The sequence below is a fragment of the Mesoplodon densirostris genome, chromosome 3 (genome assembly GCF_025265405.1).
Source record: "Mesoplodon densirostris isolate mMesDen1 chromosome 3, mMesDen1 primary haplotype, whole genome shotgun sequence".
Lineage (NCBI taxonomy): Eukaryota > Metazoa > Chordata > Mammalia > Artiodactyla > Ziphiidae > Mesoplodon > Mesoplodon densirostris.
Genome location: NC_082663.1, coordinates 144,659,964 through 144,687,534, shown reverse-complemented (window position 1 = coordinate 144,687,534; position 27,571 = coordinate 144,659,964). Strand labels below are relative to the sequence as shown.

The window sequence follows — 27,571 nt, the reverse complement described above, 5'->3', positions numbered from 1 at the left end:
CTCCGGGGTATGCAGTTCCGGGACTAGCCACGCGGGGGCGTAGAGACGCAGAGCCGGAGTCGCAGGAGCATACGCACAACGCCGTGGCCGCAGTCTTGGGGCGGAGGCTCGGCTGGGAGCAGAGTGGGAAGGTTGGGGGCCGCTTTTCGCCCCTGCTGCCGTCATGAGTGACTCCCGCAACGATTCGCTCATTGTGGCCCTGAGCTCCCCCACACAACCCCAAGTCCCTACCCCCCAAACTACGCCCCATCACTGGCCTCTAACCCCGGAAGTCCCTCAGCACAGCTCCGAGCCCCCTCCCATGGCGGCCTGCCCATGCTCCCACCATAACAACAGCCCCGAGTCTCCACCATCCCTTGGCCCCCTTCAAACGATCCCCCACCATAATCCAGGGCCTCTCCCCATCACTCCCTACGCTGCCGGCCACCCATCACACCCCCTCCCAACTCTCCCCACCTCCAAGCACGCCCCCCACCCCCATTACTGCACAAGAACGGACACGGAGATACATGGATAGAGCAAATCCCAAAGGCCTTTTTAAAAACTGACAGCTCGGTGGGGGCAGGAGTGGGGGAGGGGGCTAGCAGCCCCCGGCCACGAAGTCGAAGTCCCGGAAGGCTGCCTGCTCTGTGGCCGTGAGGGGCCGAGCGTCGCGGGGTGGGCTCAGCGTGGGGGCCTCCCCTGTGAATTCCTCGTCGAAGTTGCTGACATCAGTGCGGCCGGCCAGCGTGGGTACGAAAGGCGGCGGCAGGCGCCGGGCCAGCAGGGCATCCCAGCCCAGTGTCTGCAGGGCAGAGAGGGGAGAGGTCAGCAGGGGAGGCTCAGAGCAGAGCGCAGGAGGGGTTTGCTCCTTGCACCCTGTCTGGCCTTGGATCTGTGGGGATCAACACAGGAAGTCACAAGACAGAGGGAGGGAAAGTGTCGGGCCTGGGGGCTCAGGAAGGATCACTGTATGAGTCGGGGGAGGGCCCTGGGCTCATACACAGGGCAGTGCCCCCACCCAGGCCAGCCTGGAGTGGATGTGGGTGTAGGAGGGCCAGTGAGGCTAAGGGAGGGGGAAGGAAAAGCAGGCAGGTGTCAAGGGGAGGTGACAGTGTTGGAGGTGAAGCCACGAGGTCTTGGGTGGGGGGGATGACTGGGTCCTGGGAGTGGGGGACTTCACCCTGAAGAAAGGCTGTTTTTTCACATCCTCTGCATCCCTCTCGCTGGATCCCAGCCTCCGCTCTGGATTCCTCCGCAGCAGCTGGGGGGAGGGAGTTCTGTGTCAGTGTTCCCCTTCCTAGTCCCAGAGCCACTCCCCTGGCCCACCCTAAGTTGGGGGGGTCCTCACCCTGCGCATGATGCCGATGGCTTCGGCTGACAGGAAGCGGGGGTAGCGAACCTCATCGTTGACGATGCTGTCAAATACCTCCTCCTCATCGTCCCCTGGGAACGGGGACTGGGGACAGGAAGAGCCAGGGTGAATTAGGCCCCTCTGGCCACACCACACCCAGCTCCACCCTGGGCTCCCGTTGCACTTTTACAAGGCTCACTTGGGAGGGTAAGTACCCCAATTTACAGATGCAGAAACGGAGGCTAGGGAGGCAAAGCCACCTGTCCTCAATCAGACAGCACATAGTGGAGGCCAATTCTGACCGGCCTCTCCCCCACCGGGCATATACAGGTTACCAGGGGCAGGCAGGGCAGAGCGACCTGGGGCCTCACCTCACCAACCAGCATCTCATACAGCAGCACGCCCAGCCCCCACCAGTCCACCGCCCGAGTGTACGATGTGTCTGTCAGCACTTCAGGTGCCAGGAACTCCGGGGTCCCGCAGAAAGTGCTGGTCCGGTCCCCATAGCCCATCCCTGGGGGCAGCAGGGCCATGTGAGGTTATGGGGAAAGGTCACAGCTCTAGCCCAGCCCAGCATGGGGTGGTCCAGACAGCCAGCCCTGTCCCAGGACCAGGGTAGGGGATAACCCAGGTAGGGCTGGGGACTCCACTCCCTCCCCTCTCTGTCTAAACCCCAGAGGCCAGCCCCTCAGATCCCAGTCCCGCCCCTCATCACCCTCCTTGCAGAGGCCAAAGTCTGCAATCTTGACATAGCCCTCGGTGTCCAGGAGCAAATTGTCCAACTTCAGGTCCCTGTGGGGGAGGGGAGGGGAGGATGTAAAGAGGGATGAGGGGGAATCTGGGTCCTGCCTGAAGCCTCAGGGTCCCCCAGTGGGCAGAGCATGCATGCACGGGTACATGCGCGTGTGCACACACACACACACACACACACACACCTGTAGACAATCTTGTGTTCATGGAGAAACTGCAGCCCCAGCACCACACAGGCCGAATAAAAGCTGCAGAGAGAGGCCGGTGTGAGGGAGCTGGGCTTCCAGGGAAGGGAGAGGGTCACGTAAGGCTCCCACAACCTCAAAAGCCCCCCATTACCCCATAACTCCAGGAGCTGGGGGGAGGCAGGGCCTGTGGGTGGAGGTGTGGGGAGGGGGACTAGGCTCACACAGCACGGGGCTCTGAGAACACATCACTGTGGATGTGCAGCATCAGGTCCCCGCCAGCCGAGTACTCCATCACGAAGCACACGTGCTCTGGTGTCTGGAAACAGCCAAACAGGTTCACCAGAAAGGGGTGTCCCGCGCTGGTCACAGCCGCCAAGATCCGCTTCTCACACATCAGGCTGGTCAGGATGGGGGTGGGGCAGGGGTCAGAGACCACGGCAGCTCCCTACCACCAACTCGCCCACCCCCTAGAGTCCTGTCATCAGATGTTTGTCAAGGGCCTTGCATGGCTGTGCACACTTGGGCAAGTTGCTTAAGGCTTCTGAACGTGCTAACCAGGCACCCAGAATCCATCCATTGTCCTAGTAACTTCCCTTTGGGAAACCACCAGAGGGACTGTTATTTCCCTTTGGAGCACCCCATCTCCCTGGCCAGGAATTGGCTCACAAAAGGGCAAGCCAAGCCAATGGGGCTCAATCTCAGGATTTCTGCTGGAATTATTAAGGAAGAAGAGCTAAAGTTTGCAGATGAGCCTTAAACTGCCAGGGTGGGGGGCATCTCTGTCCCTGTGAGGTGACTGCAAGCAAAGCCTACACAGACAAAAGCAGAAGTGAGAGATATCAACTGAGCACCTGCTTACAGCCATGCCTGAAGGTAGTCCACCCCTGGACTTTCCTGATGCAGAGCAATAAATTCCTGTATTTGCTTAAGCCTTAAATTGGGTTCCTGGTTAATAAAAGGATGTCAAGAAGACTGGGGATGATCTCAGGTATCTACAGGGGGCAAGGCACCGTGCAGAATGCTCTAGAGTCATCCTCTCATTCATTCCACCCGGCAACCCTGCAAGAAAGGCATTATGACTCCCCTTTTCTAGAAGGGGAGCCTGAGGTTCAGAAGGGTGAAATGAACTCCCTAAGGTTTCTAAGCACATCTGTAGCAGAGGGAGGATCTGAACTCAGGGTCCTGACCCCAAAGCAGAGGCAGTACAATGGCACCATTAACAGCACAGGCTTCAGAACTCGAGCCCCTGAGTTCAAATCCCAGACCTGCTGCTTACTGGCTATGTGACCTTGGGCAATTTGCTCAAACTCTGTGCCATCAGCAGAATGGGGACAAGAACAGTACTTACCTCTTAGAGCTGTTGTGAGGAATTCGTTACTAAATGTAAAGCACACGGTGGGTGCTTTCTAGGAGTCGTTATTTTAAGTATTGGGATGGCCAAAAAGTTCGTTCGGGCTTTTCTGTAATACAGAAAAATCCGAACCAACTTTTTGGCCGACCCAATACTAGCTTAATAAGTACAAGTGACTGTTATGAATCACTCTCACAGCAGCTCCAAGGAGGGGACTGCTCTGTCTCCCATTTCCCAGAAGACCAAAGTTCTCAGAGGGCCTGAGCAGGGTCCCCACCTCTCCACCTCGTCTCGGGCCACAATGTCCCCTTTCTTCAAAGCCTTGATGGCAAACAGCTCCCCGCTGGGCCGGAATTCGGAGAGCAGCACCTGGAACCACAGTGGGCAGGGGTGGCCTTAGTGGCCAGTCCAAGGACCTGGAGGTCTGGACCCCCCAAGACCCCCAACTCCTTGCTCCCCGCCTCACCTTCCCAAAGTGACCCCGGCCCAGCACCGCCAGGAACTGGAAATCCTCGAGGGTCAGGGGTGACTTCCTCAGAGGGCTGTGGAAAGAGGAGGCTGGTGGGGAAGGGACAGGGGGCAGGGGTGGTGGGTGGTGGCCAGGGGAGGGGTGTCACCTGCACAGGGTGGGGCCTGGGATCTCCTGGGTCTCTGAAGGCAGCTCAGGAGTGGTGGTAGTTTCCTGGATCAGAGAAGTCTGTGGCAGACAGAGGAGGTCAGAGTACAATAACCCATAACCACAATAGCCACCAAGGCTCCCGTCACCAATTTGACCTCACCTCTCCTCCCCCTCCCCTCCTCACTCAATCCCCCTTCAGCCACACTGTTCCATTCACTGTGCCCTGAGCACACCAGGCAAGTTTCCACCCCAGGACCTTTGCATGGGGCTGTTCTCTCCACCAGGAACTCTTTTCCCAGCACCTGCACTGTTCCTCCCTCACCTGCTTCAGGCCTTTATTCAAATGTCACCTTTGAAGGTGGCCAGCTGACCGCCATATTAAATAACTAACAGAAGCTCCAACACTCCCTGTCCCCTTTCTCTGCTTTATTTTTCTTCCCAGCACATTCTATGCTGTATTTGATCATTTATTTACTTATTCCCTTTATTGGTATTAGGGAATACCATGGAGTGACCTAATTCTTTACATCATATGCATATATGACTTTCAGAAGAATCAAAATTAATAATTTAAGTGGGAAAAATTTACCTACCAGTCCATCATTCTCCACTATAGAGACAGTTCTAAAGAGTCAATCAGTGCAAACAGGTGTACAGTAGGAAACACAGTCCTCTCCTGCCCCAGTTGCCCTCCCCAGAGCCAGGTGCTGTTAATGATTTCGTGGGTACCTTTCTAGATGTATTTTATACCATTCAAGCATTTTGGTGGACGTGTGTGAATGTCCATCATAGATGTCCAGGAGTGGAACTTCTAGGTCAAGATAATGCCCATTTTTTTTTAGCTCAGCCAGCTGTGCCCTCCGAAGGAGATGTAGTGATTCACGTGCTGTCTTCCTGCATCCTCCCCAGCATTCATTGTTATTCAACTTTTGTATTTTTTTTTGACAAACTCATCTAATTTAATGAGGCATCTCGTTTTAATTTAATGCCATGAAGCATATATTATTGTTTCCATGTTTTTAGAAAATGAGGGATAAGACGCACTCAGTGAGGTGGGGAATGGAAAGAGCTCTTACATACGTATCTACCCAGATGCCCGTCACCTAGACCAAGGGTTGGTAAACTCCATGTTTTGTACAGTCTGTAAACTAAGAATGATTTTTACGTTTTTAAAGGGTTGGGGGAAAAAATCAAAAGAAGAAGGATAGTTCATGATCCATGAAAGTGAGACATTCAGTAAGGCTTCCTGGCGCACAGCAACACCCCTTCATGTCTGCCTGTATCAGGTGTGGCTGCTTTCTACGAGAGCGGTATTGACTAGTCATCACTGTGACCTTCTGGCCCACAAAGCTGAAAATACTGACTATATGGCCCTTTCCAGAAAAAGCGTGCTGACCTCCGACCTAGATCAAGATGCAGAACATTTTTATCATCTTTGCCAGGCTCTCTCATGTCCCCGCTCCTATCAATAAACCCCCGCCCAGAGAAAACCACTAACTGGACTTCTGTCATCGACATGAGTTTTAAATGTGATCGTTTTACAGGGCAGTGTACTAAACACAGAGAGGTGAAGCTGCTTGGCGTGAGTCACACAGCTAGGAGGCAGCAGAGCAGGGATGGGACCCAGGTGGCCTGGCTCCCAAGCTCATGTTTTTATCCGGGATAGAGAACAGGACCCCGGTTCTGGCAGACGTGTGCTGTGTGACCAGGGAACTTCCTGGCGATCTCTGGGCCTTGAGTGGCAGTGGAGGTCCCCTAACACTGCCCGAGCCAAGGGGAAAGCTCACCAGACTTGATGGGCTGGAAGGAGGACCCAGAGGGCTCTTCTGGGGTGAGCTGTCCAACTCAACCCCGAGGTTCAGCTTCTCCACAGATACGTCGCTGCAGCAAAGGGAAGAGGGTGTATCTAAGACCTAGCATTCCGGGAAGCAACCAGAGGCAGCCGGAACTCCGGGGCCCTCCCTCCTTACCCTGTGGACCGAGCCTCGGGTCCTGGAGAAGCCCCAGGGCTGAAGGTGCCTGTGGCAGTGGCATTGGGGATCAGCCTGCGAAGCAGCCGCACCCAGGTGGCGACGTCGATGTTCATCTGCCTAGCGCGCTGAAATGCCTTCCCTGGGGAGACGGGGGCAGGTGTCACCCTCTGTGACACTCCCAGGACCCCTGGTCTCTCCCCTGCCCCAGCCCATCCCCTCACCTTGCTGCTTGGAGAAGATCTTCTTCTGCCGTCGGAGCCGCGGTATCCTCTCAATGACAGGGTTGCGGAAGGTGACCTGAGGGAGGGGCTAGCGTGAGGACCCTCGCCCACCCCCTGGCAGCTTGGTGGGGAAGCCCTTAGGATCATAGGTGTGCACGCCCATATGTTTCGGGGGTTCTGATCGCTGTGGCATTGCATCCAACCACAGGGTACTATGCATCGTATTAAGGGGTCATAAAGCCAATCCATCCTTCAACAGGACCACCTCCTGAAGTACCATCTTGGAAAGGCAAGAAGTAGGCAAGCAGGCCCTCCTCCAGGGGTGGGGAGTGGGTCTGATCCAACGAGATGTACATACAACTCCAGCAAACGGGTCCTACACTTCACCTAGGGTCCCGATTGCCCAAGTGTGGTCCCAGACCAGCAGCATCAGCATCACCTGGGAACCTGCTGGAAATGCAGATTCTCAGCACCGCCACCCCAACCTGGACCCACTGAATCAGAAACCCTGGCGGTGGAGCCCAGAAGTCTGTGTTTCAACAAGCCCTCCAGGTGATGCTGGCACCCACCCATGTGGGGAAACCACTGGTCTAGTTGAATTCTCCCGACTCCAACGCATCTTCTAGAAGGTGCTGAAGTCACAGAACTGTGTGACTTTATGGGTGTCCAATCTGGTCACCTCTAGCCACATGTGGCTATTTCAATTAAGTAAAATGAAAACGTCAGTTCCCCAGTCACACTAGCCACGCTTCTACTGACTAGCGGCTACTGTACCGGAGGACACATATAGAACATTTCTACCTACAACGGAACTCAACTATTGTGGGCTCACTGACAACAGAACTGCAGAAAGTCCTACAGCCGGGTGCTTTGGGGAGAACAAAATAGAATGGTATAAGTAAACCCTGACGGCAAGAAGGACTGCCTCAGAACTTGTCCCCCAGGTCACCCACCTCTATCGTCCACTTGGGTTTTGGACAGCCTTCCTAATAGAAGAAGAATTTCGTGGCCCTACCATCTGAAGTCTGCCCTTCTCTGCTCCTTCCCTTCAGGGGTCCTCGATTATGAGATCACATAAGAATTTCCACCTGGATGGTAAAACAGCCCTTGAATATTTTAAGAATTTTTCTAGATACTTTTTCAAGAAAAAACGTGTTGGGGATTAGTGAAAATTTACTAATGTTTTTTAATTTTGAAAGCACTTTTTAGTGAAAACTTAGAGTAATATATATTTGGTCTCTGGCAACCCAGGAAAAGCTTCTTTCAGGTTAATCTTTTTTTTTTTTTTGCGGTATGCGGGCCTCTTACTGTTGTGGCCTCTCCCGTTGCGGGGCACAGGCTCCGGACGCACAGGCTCAGGAGCCATGGCTCACGGGCCTAGCCGCTCCGCGGCACGTGGGGGATCTTCCCGGACGGGGGCACGAACCCGTGTCCCCTGCATCGGCAGGCGTACTCTCAACCACTGCGCCACCAGGGAAGCCCTTTCAGGTTAATCTTTAAACTCACTTGAACCCAATGACTCACTTGATATTTATCCCACTCCCGAAAACAGAGTTAATTGTACAGCTGTATTTTATACTGTGCACTGTGAACTGTTGCTCTTTCACATTTCTGATCTCTTTCACATGGTTTGATCTTCTTGCAAAGAGAAGTGGCATTTAAAAATCTAAGCAAGTAGCAAAAAGAAAAACAAATTTCCTCCTGGGTTTAAGGACATGGGGAGACACACACATACACACACACGTATACATATATACAAAAAACAGGACACAAGTATATGTTAGGGGCAAATTTAAAGAATTTTTGAGGATAATTCTGGTTAAATGAGGGCGCCAGTGACTTTCTTTCTCTGTGCCTCATTTCCTCCTCTATCAGATGTGACTAATAATGGTCCTGTTTGCATTGGGTTATTGTGAGGATTAACAAGTCAATGCCAGCATAGCACTTTGAACAGGGCCCAGCCATACTACAAGGGGTCAGCTAGGAATGTTATTTAGACTATGAGCTCTTAATCAGGGGACCCTGGCCATATCTGGAGACATTTTTGGTTGTCACAACTTGGAGCAGGGGGTTGCTGCTGGCATCCTGTGGGTGGAGGCAGGGGATGTTGCTCAGCACCCTACAGTGCACAGGACGGCCCCTGCAACCAAGAATGATCCAGCCCAAATGTCCATAATGCCAAGGGTGGGCTACCCTGATTTGGACCCTAACCCTGACATCACTGCGGAAGGAATCTCTCTGCTCAGCTGTGGCTCTGGTAGCAATCTCTGTAATATGTTGCTAGGTTTTGCTTTTCTTTTCTAGCTTGATAAAATTTTGTTTTTTCTTTTTTTAATATCTTGTTTCAGAACAAAACCAATCCCAGCTTAAGTCATGCACTGATGTGACTAATTATATGTACTTTTCTATCGAGATTCGGAGACCAATGGAAAACACATCTTCCCCTTCCAGAGCAGGAGATGCCAAAGCATTTTCTCAGGGTCGGGGTCAGGCTGTACCTCAGCCACCAGGCAGCCCTGAGGTTCCATGTCCAGCTGCACTTCATGCCTCTCGTTGTCCAAGAAATCCTCCAACTTCAGGAATTTGAGGGCACACAGGCCCCGCTGGTCCCGCCAGAACACAGCCAACTCCAGCTCCCGTGCCTCAAGGGAGAGAAAGAGGGCCGTCATTTGGGGTGCCCGAGGCCTCAAACTCCTCCTCCTCCAAGCCCCGTCATCCTCTAACCGAACTCACCCTCTCCAGCTCCAAGGTGAAGCTCTGGTCCCAGGCGTTGGGACCACACGGCTTCCAGGACGTCTGCCCCACCACTGCGTTATCCAGCTTGAGCACAGTGCTCACCTCACCTGGAACAGGGGTTGGGGTAGGGTGTCAGGAGATTCTTGCAGGGGGAGGGTAATCTCTTGTATCTTATTAAAGAAATCTTCTCCTCCCCCCACAATATTCTGCTGTGCTATCTGACAAAGCTTTACAGTTCTGCCTTTCACATTAAGGCCTTTAATCCATCTCCAGTTGAGTTTTGCGCATGGTGAGAGGCGGGGATCCAAATTTGCTTTTATGCTGTGTACAAGTTCCAGCAATATATTCCTAAGTAGTTACCCTAGAAAAATGCAAGCAAGTATACATTGGGAGATGCATAAATATAATACTTATATAACAGCCCTAAATTAGAACCATCTCACTGTCCATGAATTAATATATAAATTGTAATATAGTCTTATTAGCTAAACCATGAAATGGCTGATATTCAACTATTTTTTTACCTAAAAAAAGACAGCAATTTGACATGCCTCAGTCTAAGACAATTAAACAGGGGTAAAATGAATGAACTATAGTTTCATGTGACGATAGGGATAAGTCTCCTAAACAATGTTGACTAAAAGAAGTCACTACCGTGAAATACATTCTGTATGATTCCACATACATGAAGTTCAAACACAGGCAAATGGAACTACATTGTTTTGAGATGGTACATGGGTGCTAAAACTACAAAGCAAAACAAGGAAATGATAACCATGAGAGTCAGGAGAGTAGCTACCTCTAAGACAGAGGAAGGGGCTGGAATTGAGGATGGGGCATGTGGGGGCTCAGAGAATTCTACTTCTTGACCTGGGTGGCGGTAACACAGATGGTTACTCTATTGTTATTCTTCTTTTATTCATACTTTTAAACATGTACGTATTAGCTTTTTTCACATTCTGGTAAAACTCACATGACATAAAATTTACCATCATAATCATTTTTAAGTGTACAGCTCAGTGGTATCAAGTGCGTCCACACTGCTGTGCAACCATCACCACCATCCCTCTCCAGAACTCTTTTCATCTTCCCAGACTGAAACTCTGTCCCCACTAAACAATAACTCTCCGTTTCCCCCTCACCCTCAACCATTATCTCTATGAATCTGACCACTCTAGATCATATAAGTGGAATCATATACTACTTTTTCTTTTATAACTGGCTTATTTCACTTAGCGTAATGTCCTCAAGTTCATCCATGTTGCAGTATGTTTCAGAATGTCCTTCCTTTTCAAGGCAGAAAAATATTCCATTGCATGGATGGACCACATTTTGTTTACCCATGCATCCGTCAACAGACACTGGGTTGCTTCTACCTGTGACCATTGTGAATAATGCTGCTATGAACATGGGTATACCAATATATCTTCGAGACCCTGCTTTCAACTCTTTTGTGTATTTACTCAGAAGCAGGATTGCTGGATCATACTGTAATTCCATGTTTAATCATCTGAGGACCTGCCAGACTGTTTTCCACAGTGGCTGCACCATTTTACATTTCCACCAACAGTGCAGAAGGGTTCCAATTTCTCCACATCCTCCTTAAAAGCTGTTGTTTGTTTTGTTTTGTTTTGCGATATCCATCCTAACAGGTGTGATGTACTAATTTTTAAGAATGTTACAAATGTGGGAAATCCAGGACCCCCCACCCCACCTCATCCCTCCAGACCCTCAATGCCCACTCACTGGTGTTCTCGGATTCCGCTTTGAGACTGCTCCGGCCACTGAGGCTTCCACTTCGGCTGTAAAGGCCCCGGGCTGGGCGGCTCAGGAAGGGGGTGCGGCTCTCAGGGGTCCCAGGCACCCCCACTGAAGGTGACGGGTTCCAAGGGATGGTCTCTGGAAGGTCTTTGCAGCCCACTACACGCACCTCCAGGGTCCCTGAGAGAGGGGCAGGATCATGACGGGGGAGCGGGGGGTCATACCTGGGGCAGGACGAGGGGGAGGGCCTGCAGGTAAAGTAGGCACGTGCAGAAGTGGCCAGCATGCAAGTGGGAGGTGGTGAGGGACTATCAGGGTGAGGCAGGGGGTCTGATGCAGGGATGGCTGTGTCCGGAAGTGAGAAACATGGGACAAGGGGAGGGGTGGGTCAATCTGGGGAGGGGGGCTGGATGCTGGGGTTTAGTGACAGAAGAGAGGTTCAGGGTGTAGGCTGAAGGTCCAGGCAGTGGTGAGCCAGGTAGGACCAGGAGTCCGGGCTTAGATTCGGCAGGCTGATCTGAGGTCTGACACTGGGGCTGGGGTCTATGGTAGGGCTAGTCTGGGAGGTAGTGGCTGAGGGATCTAAGGAGGGAGGGGCTGGCTAGCCTGGGGGTTGGGGAACAGAGGTTCAGGGCTGAGGGTTCTGAGAGCAAGGGACTGTAAGACTGGGCTGAGGGACTCTGGCTGGAAAAAAAAGGCAGGGCCATTTGGGGAGGGGTGGCGAAAGTGAGGATGGGGATGGGGGCAAGAGTCCCTCAGAGGGTAACGTGGGGTGGGAAGTCCAGGTACATGCGGCTGTCTGGCATGGGAAGTGGGGCCCAGGTCTAGAGGATTGGGGTGAATGGAGAAGGGACGGAACAGTGGGATGGGAGCCCAGGGTTGGGGAGAGTGGAGATCCCAGTTGGGGGTCTCGGGGCTGGGGGACTCGGAAGGGTCAGGAGTCCAGAGCTGCGGGAGGTAGGGTCCGGATTGGTGGGGGGGCATCGGGACCCACCTGTGAGCGGCGCGGGCTTGCACAGGGTGCTATAATGCATGGCGGGGAAGGGCCCGGCCAGGCGGGCACTGAAGGCTGAGGACGAGGCCGCAGCAAGCTCCTCGCGCAGCAGCTGCCCCTTCGGGTGGTCAGCGGGCAGTTCCCCGAGCCGCCGCTCCAGCGCCTCCCGAAGCAACCCCAGCTTCTGGTTGGACTCGGTCAGCTTCTCCTGCGCCTGTGGTGGGAGGAGCCGGGCTGGGGCGGGGATCCAGCACGCCCCTCCCCAAGTGCAGACCCAGGCCCCTCCCCCAGACTGGCTAAGTCCTACCTGGATCTCCTCCCTACAAGCCCAAGCCCTCAGCCATTTGGGTCCTACCCCTGGGCTCCCTGAAAATGAGGTCCCACCCCTCTGGGTCGACACCGCATCCCTCACCTCGCTGACAGCCTTGCGGTCTGGGGCTTTGGCAGCGCTGAGCAGGCGCAGCACGTTCTTGGCGCCCTCCACCACCGCGTGCTCGACTCGGAAGTGGTGCCGCAGCTCCTCGATGCGCAGCTCCACGGCCCCCAGGTCTGGACTCCCTGTGGGTGTGGGACACAAGGCAGTGAGGCTAGCCTGGGCCCAGGTCCAACCAGCCCAGTCCCAGACCCGCGGCCATCTGCTGGAACAAACACTGGCCACAGACAGGTGGCCATCAATATGCATCACTTTCTCCCAAGGTGGGGGGTCATGGTGACACAGTCACACTGTCACCCACAGGCAGACGGCCACCCTTCCACCCAGCTGCTGTCCCTCTTTTACCCAGACACTCTCACACACACATGGACGGTCCCAGGGATGTAGTTAAGCTGTCACCCGGGGACAGTCATATATACAGGCACACCATTAACAAAGTCTTAGGGACAGACACATTGTCAGGGTCCCACTACATCCCCAGGGACTGTCGCAGGGATACCATGGCAACTGGACAGGATATAGTCACACAGACACAGGGACACTTAAAAAAAAAGTAGTAGGGCTTCCCTGGTGGCGCAGTGGTTGACACTCCGCCTGCCGATGCAGGGGACATGGGTTCGTGCCCCGGGCCAGGGGGATCCCGCGTGCCGCGGAGTGGCTGGGCCCGTGAGCTATGGCCGCTGAGCCTGCACGTCCAGAGCCTGTGCTCCGCGACGGGAGAGGCCACAACAGTGAGAGGCCCGCATACCGCAAAAAAAAAAAAAAAAAAAAAAAAAATTAGTAACTTTTATTCATTGCTAATGGGAATACAAGTGGCTTGCCAATGGAGGCAGTTTGTCCATTTCTATCAGAATCACAAATGTATTTACCCTTTGATTCAGCAATCCCAGTTCAGGGACTTTATCCCATAAAAAACACCTCTGCAGGAACTTCCCTGTTGGCGCAGTGGTTAAGAATCTGCCTGCCGATGCAGGAGGCACGGTTCGAGCCCTGGTCCGGGAAGATCCCACATGCTGCGGAGCAACTAAGCCCGTGCTCCACAACTACTGAGCCTGCACTCTAGAGCTCACGAGCCACAACTACTGAGCTCACGTGCTACAACTACTAAAGCCTGCGTGCCTGGAGCCCGTGCTCTGCAAAAAGAGAAGCCACCGCAATGAGAAGCCCGCGCACCGCAATGGAGAGCAGCCCCCGCTCACCGCAACTAGAGAAAGCCCGTGCACAGCAACGAAGACCCAATGCAGGCAACAATAAATAAATAAATAAATTTATTTAAAAAAAAAAACACACCTCTTTTGCCTTCCTTCTAAGAGCAAAAGATTGGAAACAACCTCATTTCCTCCAGCTGGGGTCTGGATAAATGCGTAGTGACCACCCACCCCATGAAATACAATGTAGTTGGGAGAACAAACACAAACATCATCACACTGTCACTCACAGGGTGACAGTGGCATTATCACTTTGTCACCAGTGTAGGCACTGGAACACACACATCCACACGCTGAGGAACACACACTCTCACAAAGATGCCATCACACTGCCACACAGGGACTCTGTCACAGTGGTGAGGCTATTACATAGATATATGCCTTGTCAATCCCCAGCAAAAGGACACAGTCACAGTGGCAGAGGGAAATGGTCACAAAACATAAATACCCTCATAGGACACAGTCACAGAGTGGCAAAACTCCCAGGGCTCTATGTCCAGCCCAGGGAGAATCAGAGGAACACAATCACACTGCCACATGGATAAGGCACAGGGACGGGTAAAGAAATGCCGTCATACTGTCACATAGGCAGGGCAGCATCACTGACACCCATAGACACAGAGACCCAATGGCACAGGGACAGGCACAAGGATACACTGTCACCCAGGTGCAGGAAACTTGTCACTCAGAGAAACAAGGTCACGGTCACCCTTATCCAAGGCTGTAGATTCCAAGGACGGTCTCGCTGTCCCGCACAACGACCTAGACTCAGACTTGGGCACTCAGACAGTCACAGTCACCCACAGCTGTGTGGCACCCACCTGGACTGCTGTCACATGTGCCCGAACAGTCATCAAGGTTTTTACACTTATGGGGACAAAATCAGGCTGTCACCAAAAGTTACAGTGTCACCCAAAAGCACAGGGACGTGATCATACCATCACACACTGTCACTGAGAAGCCCACGTAGGCATTCAGAGTACAGATGAACCACCACCCAGTCAGGCTGACAGCTCCCCGCTACAAAGACACACACATTGCCATCCGAGTTCCAAGCCCTATTGCTATGGACTACATGTTTGTGTCCCTGCAAAATTCATACGTTGAAACCCAACCGCCAATACGATGGTATTAGTTGGTGGGGAGGTGATTAGGTCCTAAGGGCAGAGCCCTCATGCATGGGATCAGTGTCCTTATAAAAGGGACCCCAGAGAGCTCCCTTGCCTCTTCTACCAGTGAGGATGCAGTAAGAAAGCTGCTGTCTATGAATCTGGAAGAGGGCTCTCACCAGACGCTGGATCTGCCGGCGCCTTGATCTTGGACTTGCCAGCCCCCAGAACAGTGAGAAATAAATGTCTGTTGTTTACATGCCCCCACCCCCAGCCTGTGGTATTGCGGTACAGCAGCCCAAATGCACTAACACCCACCAAGAGCTGACACTTACCTCTCATGGTGACACAGAAACTACCATAGTTACAGGGCATGCATACAACCTCTGGTCCCCACGGTCAGCATCACGGACACACATCAGTAGCTGATACACTGACACACATCAGTAGCACAGATAATCTTCTCTGCACACAATACATCAAGACCCTGTCACAAATTCAGGCTAACAATGGGGTTGAGACACCCCCAGGCATTCATACACTGAGACACACAAAGAAACACACACACACCGTGGACACCCACAGTTCTACACCACAGGGGCCACCGTGACAAGGCAACCACCTAGTCCAGGGGTCCGCACATTATTTCCGTAAAGAGCCAAAGGGTAAATATTTTGGGCTTTGTAGACCACACAGGCTCTGTTGCCACTACTTGGCCCTGCTGTCACGGTGCAAAAGCAGCCTGAAGTGATAGTAAATGAATGGGCATGGCTGGGTGCCGATAAAGTTTTATTTGAAAAAAAAATAAAAGGCGGCACTAGCAGATTTGGTCCAAGAACCATAGTTTGCCAATACATGATCACATGCAAACCTGAAATAAGACAAAATGGGAAACTGAGGCCTGGCAAGGGTCAGGAATGGGCTCCAGTCACATGGTGAGTCACAGCACCCACCTCCTTGCCTCAGAAAGGGACCCCTCGTGGGGCTGGGAACTGAACTCTCCAAGGCGGAATGCAGGTGAGGCTTTTTCAGGGCAAGGGACTCACCTTGGGCCTCGTCTGCGGCCGCCTGGCTCTCCAGCTGGCAGGCCTGCAGCGCCCGGCGGAGCTGCATGCGGATGATGTCAATCTTGGTCTTACTGTCCTGCAGCATCTGCTGGGCCGTCAGCAGCAGCTTCCGGTCCTGGAGGCAGAGGTGGGCCATGAGGGAAAGGCTGGGCAGATGAGGGTCTGACCACCAGTCCTGCTGTCCACATCGTGCAGGCCCTGGGTGACCCTGTGACAGAGCATTCACGTGTGGGTGTGATAACATGTGCCTCCGTGTGTTCCTGGGTGTTGATGGGAGATGTAGCCCATGGCATTTGAATCCTGGCTGTGCCGCCTACAGCTGTGTGACTTTGGGCAAGCCACTCAACTACTCTGGGCCTGTTCGCTCATCTGCAGGAAGGGGAGTACTAATAGCACCAACCAACACTGGGCTGAGGATTAAAGGAGCTAACATGTGTGCAGGGCTCAGAGCCGTGCCTTGCACCAGCAGGCACTGTATTTGTGGCAGCTGTCAGAATGGCGTACGTGTGTAAGTGTTCCCCGTGGTGGGTGCAGCCTTGACTGTAGCCACGTGGGTAAATCCAAGGGTGACTGGATGTGAGATAGTCGCAGTAAGTGGAGTCCCGATGTGCGTGTGCAGGTGCAGGCACAGCGATGACTGCGCATAGCCAAGGACCCCGTGCTGTGTACAAGCACCAGACACTGGTTGTGGATTTTTCCATCTATCTGGTGCTGTGTTTCAAAACCAGGCACTGCTAACCTGTGGTGAAAGAAGCCTGTGTATTGACTGAAGTGGGCAGGAGGGAACCCTTTCTGGGTGACAGGAAGTGTTCTGTATTTCGATGTGGGTGATGTGTACCCAGATAAAAATCCATTGGTCTGTACACTTAAGTTTTCTGCACTTTACGTCCATTTGTTACACATCAATAAAAGGTAAAAAAAAAAAAAATTCTGCATGGCTTGTGCCCTCCCACATAATATTGGCATTTGTGTGTGCACACAGGCATGGGTGCTCTCCGGGTCTCTAGCTGTAGGTCTGACTGTGCCGTGGGTGTATCTCTGAGTGTTGGTGCAAACCTGTGACTGTGTACTCAGTGTTGGTACAACTGGGGGAGCACCTGTGTGACAATTCTGGTCTCTGAGTGTGAATTTAATGATGTGCGTGTCTGTGTGTCTAGGTGGTCTGTTGGCCTGTGCTGTGTCCGGGCGTTATACGATGGTGTGTGTCTCTCTGTATCTAGAGGTTGCTGTGGTGGTTATCCTCCACGTGTTTATGAGCGTTGTTACTGATGTGACTCTAGATCTTATGACAGTGTATGTGTGTCTGTGTGTCTCTAGGTGCTGTCATGACCATGGCTGTGTCTCTAGATGTTAGGATGATGGTATGTGTGCACCTAGGTGTTGATCTGTGTGTACAGGTGTCAGAGAGAGACCACCAGCAGTGGGAGGCTGCGTGTTGCCCTGACCATCTCTGGGGGTAACTGAGTGGCGGGGGGACAGCCTCTGCCATGTGTCTGTCTGACATCACCCACAGTTACCCTGTTTCCCATATGCCCCCATGAGCTGCCCGCACCCCAGTCCTGCTGCAAAGCCACCCATCAGCCCCTCTGTCCCCAACCCAGAGGACCCCAGACTCCCAAGGGAGCAGATGTAGGTGCCAGCCTGCCCCCCCCAGACTGTATGTGCTTGCGGGTGTACATGCACACAGGGGGTTGTGCACTCACGCTGCCCCCACCTTAGTGCTGCCGTTGCTGTACATCTGGATCATGTTTTCCGCCCCCTGCTTCACCTTCAGCTCGATGGCCAGCTGCTTCTCCAGGCCGGCCACGCGGCTCAGGTTGGTGGCTGAGCAGGCTGGGCCGCCCTCACAGGGGGACTGGGGGGCATCTGGAGGGAGTAGATGGGGCAGAGTCACCATGGCCCTCACCTCCATCTGCCCAGGTGGTTTTGCCCCAGCTGAGAGGATCCACCCCTGGGGCCAGGGAGAGGAAGAGCTGAGGACCAGGGTCCAGAGGGCCCAACCACCCCAGCCCTCATAGGGAAACCCCTTCAGGACTGGGGCAGGACCAGCATGAATGAGCACAGGCAAGTGTCCCGGTGTGCGCTGAGTCCTTGGTGCTGGTGTGACTGTATCTACCTTTGTACGGAAGTCCCCAACTACTTACACAGCTGTGTGGGCACCCATAGGTGTGGAGGTGATTAGGTCTGTGACCCACAGGGTGTTGGCATAACTGAGTATGTGTCTCCCCGGGTGCTAGTGTAACTGTGAGATTCGAAGTGTTAGAATGACTGTTTGAGATTCTGGGTGCTGGGGGTGACTCTAGGCATATGCTTCCGACTATTGGCACAACTGTGCTTTCTGATCTCCTGGCACTGGTACAACTGTGTCCATGTGTCTGGGTGCTGGTATAGCTGGACATGTGTGTCTCTGGATGCTGGCATGGCTCTGTGAGTCTCTAGCGAGTAGTGTGACTGTCCAGGTCACTCTGGGTGCAGCTGTGACCGGATGAGGTTTTGGGTGTCGGCTGAACTGTATCTCTGAGTGTTGACATGACAATGTTGGTCTCTAGCTGTTGACACACCTAAGTGGTATATGGGTGTTGGGCTAAGTGGTGTTGAGTCTTCAGGCCTTGTCCGATTGTGTGTATAAGTTTCAGGCTGTTGATAGGTCGGTGGATGTCTGTAGGGGTTGGGCAGCTCTGCGTGTGTGTGAATCTCTGGGGGTTGGCGCGAGCATGTGCGAGTCTCTGGGTATTGTCTGTGGGTCGGTGTGACTGTGTGTGCATTTCTCTGGGTGCTGGGTGCCAGTATGGAAGTCTCTGGGTATTCATATGATAGTGTGTATGCCCTTAGGAGTTGTCTGGGTGCTGGTGTGACCGTGTGTGAATGTCTCTGGCTACTGATGTGATGTGTGTTATATCTTTGTCTTCGGTTGCAAGATGAAAAAGTTCTGCAGGTCCCTTGCATGATCATGTGAATCTACTCAGCACCACTGAACTGTACACTTAAAAATGATGAATTTTGTTATGTGTTTTTTGATCACAAGTGAAAATTTTTTTAATCAATAAAAATTAAAGATATTTTGGAAAGAGTCTTTGGGTGTTGTCCGGGTGGTGGTATGACTCTGTGAGTCTGGATATTCGTGTGATCCCGTGTAAGCCCTTTGGTGTTGTCCAGGTGTGGGTGAGACTGTGTGTACCTTTCTCTGGGTGTTGCTTTTGGCCTCTGGTCTGCCTGTATTTTGAGGCACGGTGCTGTGGTGACCGAGTGTGTCCCCCTGGAGGTCAGAGGCGATGGGCTGGCCTCGCTCTAGGACACAACGGGTGAGCCCTGGGCAGTGGAACCCCCTGCTGTCCCGCATCCCCGGGGAAGCCTGGCTTACCGTGCACGCCAGCCGCGGGGTCGGGCAGCACCACGTGGGCGTGCAGCTCCTGCAGCTGCTGGTGCAGCAGGTCGAGTCTGCGCGAGGAGCCGCGCAGCACCAGCTCCACGGGGCCGAGGTTGCGGCCCAGGTCGGTGGTGGCCCGCCGCAGGTTCTCGGCGCCCTCCTTCAGCTTCAGCTCCTTGCGGATCTCCCGCCGCAGCCGCTCCCGTTCCAGCTCCAGCTGCTGCTGCACCCCGGGGGCTGCCAGGTCGGCACCTGCCAGGCCCAGCTGCTCCAGCAGGGACCAGCTGCGTGGCTCGCTCTGCAGAGGACGGAGCACGGTCAGCGGGGCCAGGAGGACCATGGGGTGCAGACTGTGCTCAGCCGACCTGGCCTGGCCCCTTCCCAGACTGTAACTCCTGACACAGGGCCTGCTCCATGTCCTCTGATCGGCACCGCCCCCCGCCGCCAAAAGTGGGAGGTGAGGCAAGGCCCTGTCCCTGCTTTCAGACATCCCCAAACCGCAAAGTCCCGAGGGCAGGGGCTTCTTCCTTCCCTGTCCCCTCAGACTAGGGGACCACAAATACAGTTCAATCTCCCTTCATCTGTCCTTATGCAGTGGGATTCTTCAGGTCAGATCCCATCACCCCACCACTGTGCCCCACAAGCTAGGGGGTCCCCAAGGACGGGCCCTATCTTCCTTCCATTGTCCTCCCAAATTAGGGGGTCCCAAGAACAGGCCCTGTCTCCCTTCTGTTGCCCCCCAAATGACAAGGCCCTGAGGGCAGATCCCTTTCTCTCCTCTGCTGCCCCCCTAAACTAGGAGGTCCCAAGGGTAGGCCCCATCTCCACTCCCCTATCCCCCAAATTATGAGGTCCTGAGGGCGGGTTTTCATCTTCCCTCTGCTGCTCCCCAAACAAGGAAGTATCAAGGGCAGGCCTCTGATGCCCCACCAAACCATAAGGTTGGGGTCCCAGGCCCCTTCTCCTCACTGCTGTGCCCTCAAACTAGGAGGTACTGAGGGCAGGCCTCACCTTCCCTCTGCTATACCCCCAAACGAGGAGGACACGGGGCGAGGCCTCATCTATCCCCTGCTGTACCCCCAAACTAGATCCCGGGGACAGGCTCCATCTCCCCTCTTTTCATCCTCTACAACCGGCACCCTAAAGAGCAGAGCCCTCTCCCTTTCCTCCTCTATCTCCCCAGCCTGGAAGCCCAAAGGGCCCCAAACAGTTTCATCTCTCAAACAGAAAACTCCAAGTCCAACACCTCATCTCCTCCCTTCAGTCCAAAACCGAGAGGTACCGAGGGCAGGGCCTCTGGCCTGTGCCACTTGGGGTCCTCTTCTGCTGGCCCCCCACAAGGACCCCAGCCCGCACCTCCAGCTCCCGGTCCAAAGGGGGATTGGCCTCCGCCATCCTGGGTCCCGGCTGAGGGCCCCGCCCTCTTCCTGAACCTCAGCCTTGCCAGGGCCTCTCGCCTGCTACTTCCTCTTTCCTGCTAGCTCCCAGCAACCCCTGCAAAAGGCCAGCTCTGGGCCTCCGGGGCATCTAGAGGGCCTTCCTCTCAGCCCCCACTCCAGGCCTGAACCGGCTTCTCTGGAGGCACCCCAGGGATGGCCCCTGCTCCCTATCCCAAGAGGGTGCCCAAGGTGTACACAGCGTGCACACATTCACAGGCCCACTAGTGTGGACATGAAGAGCAGCCTCCCCCGTGTATACAGGCTCCAGGGGCTGGCTTGGGTGTGCACACACTCTCATACACCTATAGGCATGTGCACGCATCGCAGGCTAGCAAGTGTGTGCACACCCCCTGCATCTACCCCTGTGCACACTTATATGCAAACGCCCATGAGTGCTTATATGGGTGGCCCAGCCCCCTTCTTGCAGATGCAGCCTGTCCCAGCTTCCGGATTCTTCTCAGCTCGGTCTCTCGCTGTTGCTGACCACAGCTTGGAGGCCAAAGGGGCCTGGCCAGCCCAGCGGCACCTCCTTGGGGCCCACATTGTGAGGAGGCAACGCTGGAGGGTTGGGGTGAGAGTGTCTCCATTAAAGCTCAAGTATGATAGCAGTTACTACAAACTGCACCCAGGTCAACTAATGCAACCCCAGAAGGTGCTATCATCACCCCATTTTCTTTCTTCTTTTTCTGGTCATGCCGCATGGCATGCTGGATCTTAGTTCCCTGACCAGGGATCAAACCCGTGCCCCCTGCAGTGGAAGCGCAGAGTCTTAACCACTGGGCCGCCAGGGAAGTCCCTATTATCACCCTATTTTCAAGATGAGGAAACTGAGGCCTGGAGCGGTGACATAACTTGCCCAAAGTCTTACAGCCAGCAGAAGGCAGAACTAGGATCTCAAACAGGAATGCCCAGAATCTGAGCTAGGTGTCGGCGTGGCATGAAGAGCCCCACATACATTATCTGCCGCCGCCATGAGAACCCATTTCAGAGATGCAGAAAGTCATGGTTGGCTCCCGACCAACCTCAAGGGCAGCTGCCCCCAGGGAGGATTTACTTCAGGCCAAAAGCGTCACTCCCAGGGCCTCCCTGGTGGCGCAGTGGTTGGGAGTCCGCCTGCCGATGCAGGGGATGCAGGTTCGTGCCCCGGTCTGGGAGGATCCCGTGTGCCGCGGAGCGGCTGGGCCCGTGAGCCGTGGCCGCTGGGCCTGCGCATCCGGAGCCTGTGCTCCGCGGCGGGAGAGGCCACAACAGTGAGAGGCCCGCATACCGCAAAAAGAAAAAAAACAAAAAAACAAAAGCGTCACTCCCATGATCCTACTGACCCCTCACATTTATCCTGAGCAACTGCCATAATTCTCCCCCACTTTACAGGTGAGGAAACTGAGGCTCAGAGAGATGGCAGCAGCAGTTCTCCATGGGGGAGGGGATCGCCTCCACTACCACCCCACTTCTGGGGGCATTTGGCAATATCCAGAGACATTTTTGGTTGGTCGTCACAACTGGGGGTGCGACTGGCATCTACTGGGTGGAGTCCATGGATGCTGCTCAACGTTCTACAGTACACAGGACAGCCTCCATCTCAAAGAATGATTCAGCCCCAAATGTCAATAGTGCTGAGGCTTAGAAACCCTGGATTAAAGGACGCAGATGCACATGCTGAGCTGCTGACCATGACCCAGGAAGGATTTCACAGCAGCCCCACCTGCAAGGTGCTGGCCTGGTCTACATCTTTCCCCACCATGAAAACCCTCCAGCTACATTTTTTTGACGGCAGCACCGAGGTTCAGAGAGGGAAAGGCACTGGGCCCAGGACACACCGTTAGGAAGTGACAGCTCTGGAATTTAAACCCAGGCTCACCTAATACCACCTGCTACCAACCAGGTCCCACCTGCCACCCAGCCCCACCCTATCCCCAGCAGGCAGAGCAGGGGTACAGCCAGGAGCAGGGCCAGGTCAAATGAGGGAAGTCCAGGCAGAGAGGAGGAGCAGGCTCCCTCAGCCCCACCTCCTCCAGCAGCTGAGGCCTGAGAATATGCAGGGCAGGGAGGGAGGCAGGCCCGCCCTCCTGGGTTCTCCTCTCTTGGGTGACTCACTCCTGCCTAGGGCAGGGGCCACCTGAGGGCCAGCATGATGAACTCATGAATCAGGAGCCTGGCCTGGCCTTGGAGAATCCCTGCTCCCCCAACTCCCACCGTGAAGCAGGAGACCCCAGGTCCAGAGGGTCCATCTTCCAGAATTCCCCTCTTCCCAGAGTGGCCAGGGACCTAGACCCCATGTCCGGAGATTTCAATGCTTTGGGCGTTTCCGGAATCTGGACAGGACATCCGTTTGCTGGACACAGAACAGACAGGCACACACTGGGACAGACAGAGGGACAGGTTAGCAGACCCAAGCAGCCACGAGAAAGGAATGACCAGGACAGGGGAAGAGAGCAGGAAGGATATGGGAAAGGGGACCAGGGCACAGGTCCATCCTCGTTCCAGGAATCACAGCCTCCGTCCGGGTCATGTTTGCTACACGCCAAGCGCATGCATGCGCCAGAGGATTCCTACACAGCCCTCCCAGGGCTGAGGTGTAGAGGCAGAGACCCCAGCCCTCCCCAGCCCCCAAGGTCTGACCTTGTGTGATCGGCAACACCAGATACGCCCAGCTCCTCGGCAAGGCTGGCAGGCCATCAGCAGGACTGGGATGGGGGATGGGGATCATGGGACAGACACAAAGGGGATGTGGGGGCAGGTGCAGAAGGAGACGAGAACCCAGTTACACAGCAACCACAGGACGACGGAGGGATGATGAGGCGCTAATGGGGGCACCAGAGATACAGGACATGTCTCAGATTTGGGTCACTGAACGAAAGAAGTGTCACAAGTCACCCTGGCCCTGCTAGCCACAAATAGGGAAGGTGAGTCCAGGGCTGTGATGTCCACAAGGTGGCACAGGAAGAACCTGGCTGGACGGCAGGTTGGTCAGGTGTGTGTGTGGGGGTGGGGGTGGGGTGGGGTGACCCAGCCCATGCCCAGGTGGGATTCCAGGTATAAGAGAATCCCCAGTCTGTTGACATGGACACTCCCCACCTGGGATAAGGTTCCACCTGGCAGCCGGGTGGCCGTGTGGGTCCCCGGTCCCCCGACCTAATGAGGTGACTCTGGCACTTCCGGCAACAGGTAACAATCTGGGTGGCGTCGGGACCATCGTAAAGCTCAGTCCGGAGGTGGGGGCGGCTGGAGCTTTATTGTGCGGGGGAGAGGAACGGGCCGGGCGGCCTCCTCCCTCCCCGGGGCACAGCGCCAGGCACCTGCTCAGGTGGAGCTGCACCTGCCCGGAACCGAACGCTGGGAGGGAGAACGAGTGGCAGGGGCGACAGGCACCGGGATGCACAGCCAGCCAGACACCTGAATTCTAGCCTCTGCCGCGCCCCCTCTAATTTCTCGGGGAAGGGCGGAGCTTGGGGTGCTGCAGGACCTCCCCGCTCCCCCCTTGTGCGAACCTCCACCTGCCGAGAAGGGGACTGTGCTGGCTCCACGGTGCCGGCCCAGGGAGGGGGCGCCCAGTGCTCCGGGGAGGGGGGGACCCGCCCTGGCCGCCCCGATCCCGGGGGCTCCGACAGCGCGCGGGCGGGGGTCCCGGCGCCGGCTGGCCGCCAGGGGGCTGAGGACGCAGGTGCGCCTACCTGCAAAGCATCGCTGGCCATGTCCACGCGCCGTCCGCCAGGGGTCCCCGCGCGGAGAGAGGGGCGGTGAGAGGAGCGTGCGTACGCCCCACGCGGGGCGGGGAGGGGGCGGGCGCGGCGCGACCCCCCCGCCCCGGGCGCACGGCCCTCTCCGGCCTGCTCGGCTCTAGCCCCGCCTGGCCTGGCCGCCGTGTCCGCGCGCCTCGCCCTCCGGCCCCAGCTGCCGCCTGGCTCGGTCACGTGACCGCCTAGGTCGGCGCCCGAGGAGGGGGCGGGGCCGAGGGGGCGCGGCTCCCGGCGGCCCCCGGGGCTGCGGGGTCTGCCTGCCGGACGCCCCCCTCCGCGGCCGAAAGCGCCTCGTCCTCTTCCCCAGCCTTTTCCTCTTTCTGAATCCTCCCTCTAACCGCGGGTGCCCCATTTGAGCGCGCAGGAACCCGAATAAAAGAGTGAGCCACGTTAAAGCGGGGAGCTGTGGAGGCCTCTGGGCCTCCCGGGATCTCTCAAAAAACAAAACCAATTCATCCCCGCCTGTGTTTGCAATTTCAGGCCTCTTGGAACGGTCCGTCATTCTAGGGCACCGGAGCTTCCCCATAGGCTGGAGACAAGCTCTGAGCAGACTTGTGTTCAAATTCCAGCGCTCCATGCCTTGGGGGAGTCCTCAAACCCTAAAAGCCCCTCATCTGTAAAACGGGAAGGATTTACGTACCCACCCCTTAGGTGTTGGCAAAATTAAATGAGACAGTACATGCCAAGTGCTGTGAACACACAGCTCAATAAAGGTTAGCTCCTGTGATTTTTAGTGTTTTTGCCGTTGTTATGGAAAGGGATTTGAACCCTAAATCCGTCATGGACTCGCTGCGGGCCCTGTGGCCGCTGAGCCCTCAGTTTTCCCTGCTGTAAAATGGGGGCCCGCCTCTTCTTCGGGGCTGCTGCATGCAGGTGGCGCTCCACAATGCAGACTCCTGCCCTATCGGAGGCAGAAGGTGGAGATCTTTGAGGAGTTTCTCAGGGTCTCCGGAGTCTCTGGAGCATGCAGCCGGGCTCGTGACCGACCCCAAACTCCCTTTCAAATCCGGTGACTGGGCCAAGCCGCAGTCTTGGGGCGCGGGGAGGGGAGCGTTCCCTGGCGGCGCCGCCTCATTGGCGCCCTCCTGGGACCCGCCGGAGCGTGGAGGGCTGCGGGTACCTTGGTTACCCGCAGCTGTGAGTGGTTTGCACCGTCCCAGAGACCGGGGCGGGATGTTTTCTTTCTCCCTTTTTCCTTTGGGCGACTCTTTGGGGCTGGTTGGTGGTGGTGGTGGTTAACAGAGAAAGAAAGAGAAGGAGGAGGAGGAGAACTTATACCAATCCAGAATCCACCCACTTCTCACCCTTCCACTATCTCCACCGGGTCCAGTCTTCATCATCGTTCGCCTGGACCAGTGCAGTCTCCTCCTCCCAGGTCTTTCGGCTCTTCCCTCGACCTCATAGTCTCTTTTCCCCACAACACCCCAAGGACTCCTAGGAACACCTGAGTCAGGTCATGTCCCTCCTCTGCCTAGATCCCTCTTTGGCTCCCACTTTCCTCGAGTAAAGGCCAAAGTCTTACCCGCAGCCCACAAGGCCCTGCACGATCTGCCCCCTTCACCTTCCCTCTCTCCTCTTCTCCCACCTCTTTCCCTTGCTCACTCCCTCCAGCTACACCTGCTTCCTGGCAGTTCCTCGAATATTCATCCATTGAATTAAAGAAACCTTTGAGCCGGTTCTTTTTCTCTTGATTTAAATATGAGGAAACTGAGGCTCAGAGAGAAGCCCCTCACCCCAATTATACAGTCAGGATGTTTATAGTCCTTGCCCTGTCTTCCTCTAATTCTCCAGCCCACCCATTTTACAGATGGGGATGAGGGGGCAAAGCAAGGCTGAGAGCCAGCCCAGGAACTGGGTCAACTTATCCAGGGATGGGCCCTCTGCTGCCTGCCAGGTTTCCAGGCTGCCTCCCCGGATGGAGCTGGGCAGCCCTGCCAAATTCTCTCTCCAAGCTTCCGGCATTCATTTACTCAGTGAATATTTATCAGCACCCACTGGGGACTTTGTTAGCATTGGAAACAGAGTCGCACTCTAGGCTTGAAACAGGGAGACCAAGGACTTATTGTATAATCTCAGCCAAATATGATAACTGCACCAGCACCTCCCTGTAGCTCCTCTGGCCTCTCTCCAATCCTCTCTGGGGCCTTGGAAACCCTAAATCACACCCACCCCCACACCTCTGCCTGCTGGAAAACCTGTTTCTGGCTCTCTGGAGCTCTTAGGAAAAACACCACTCCTCACCTGGCCTACAGGGTGGTCCTGTCAGGCCTCTGCCCACCTGTCCAGCCACATCCCCCTCCACTCTCCTCATCCCCATCTAACAAAACTGGCCTTCTCTCTGTTCCTCAAATATTCTCACCTTATTTCCAACCACAGGGCCTTTGCACTGGCTGTCCCCTGGTCTGCAATGCCCTTCCCTCACATCTCCCCAAGGCTGGCCTCTTCTGATCATTTAGATCTCTGTTTAAATGTCACCTCCTCTGGGAGACCTTCCCAGAGCACCTCCATGCCCTGTCATCTCTGGCCCATGGCTCTGTTTTATTTATTTTAAATATCACTCCTCTCTGAAATTTCCCAGTAACTGGCCTAAGCTCCCTCAGTCTTTGTGGAATGAGTGAATGCATACACTGTGAGCTGTCAGGAGAAAGGTATCCCAGCCCAGTGAATGCCTGGAGGACATAGGTGCCCCACTATAGAGGAGGCAGAACGGCTGGCACTAAGGGGCAAATTAGGAAATTACAAAATAGATAAAGAGGAAAAGGGTGTCTGGTGGAAGGAACAGTCAGGGCAAAGGCCTAGAGGTGGGTGAGGTAGAACTCGGCATGTCCTAGTTCCTCTGCCTTCATCTCCCACCCCAATCCCCTCACTCACACTCTCCTCACACATGCTGATTCCTACCTCAGGGCCTTTGCTCTAGCTGTTCTCACTGCCTGCAGTGCTTTTCCTTCTCATCTTGGCATTCTATCTTTCTCACTTTATTTCCATCTTTACTTAAATGTCACCTTCTTAGAGAAGTTTTCCCTGACTGCATCTCCACCTAAAACAAGGCCCACCCCATCCCTACCAAACTCTATTCCTCACACAGTTTGATTTTTCCTCCTTGCAAATTTTAATAAATTTGACTTTACTGTTTTCTTTCTTGTCTGACTTCACCAGGAAGATGTCAGCTCCCAGAGGGCAGGGATCATTGTCTTGTTCACTGTTGGGTCCCTGGCTCCTAGAACAGGGTCTAGCACACAGAAGGTACTCAAAAAATAGCTCCTGGATGAATAGATGGATGAACAA

The 27,571-nt window shown here is 54.8% G+C and overlaps 1 protein-coding gene across 2 annotated transcripts; it reads right to left on the bottom strand.

Annotated features, from left to right (window-relative positions):
• Positions 1-514: 514 nt before the first annotated feature.
• PKN1 (protein kinase N1) lies at positions 515-24,431 on the bottom strand. Of its 2 annotated transcripts, none has more exons than XM_060094055.1 (22): positions 24,221-24,431; positions 19,105-19,408; positions 17,458-17,609; positions 15,723-15,858; positions 12,339-12,484; positions 11,927-12,140; positions 10,918-11,112; positions 9,169-9,278; positions 8,934-9,077; positions 6,436-6,511; positions 6,212-6,353; positions 6,029-6,122; positions 4,240-4,319; positions 4,089-4,164; positions 3,900-3,991; positions 2,493-2,669; positions 2,269-2,331; positions 2,049-2,125; positions 1,705-1,847; positions 1,331-1,438; positions 1,163-1,243; positions 515-784 (listed from the first exon to the last, which is right to left on the bottom strand). In XM_060094055.1, the coding sequence occupies exons 1-22, from the start codon at positions 24,239-24,241 to the stop codon at positions 581-583; spliced, it is 2,835 nt and encodes a 944-aa protein (XP_059950038.1). In that variant the 5' UTR covers positions 24,242-24,431; the 3' UTR covers positions 515-580. The 2 variants fall into 2 exon arrangements, with proteins under 2 accessions (XP_059950038.1, XP_059950039.1); XM_060094056.1 differs by lacking the exon at positions 24,221-24,431 and adding an exon at positions 23,169-23,192.
• Positions 24,432-27,571: the final 3,140 nt, after the last annotated feature.

Excerpts from the sequence above, each read along its gene's own strand:
- PKN1 (XM_060094055.1), bottom strand. The coding sequence starts at position 24,241 with ATGGCCAGCGATGCTTTGCAG. Across the intron at positions 15,859-17,457 it reads ACAGCAACGGCAGCACTAAG|GACCGGAAGCTGCTGCTGAC; the intron begins GTGGGGGCAGCG and ends CTCTGCCTCCAG. Across the intron at positions 2,670-3,899 it reads GCCCGAGACGAGGTGGAGAG|CCTGATGTGTGAGAAGCGGA; the intron begins GTGGGGACCCTG and ends CATCCTGACCAG.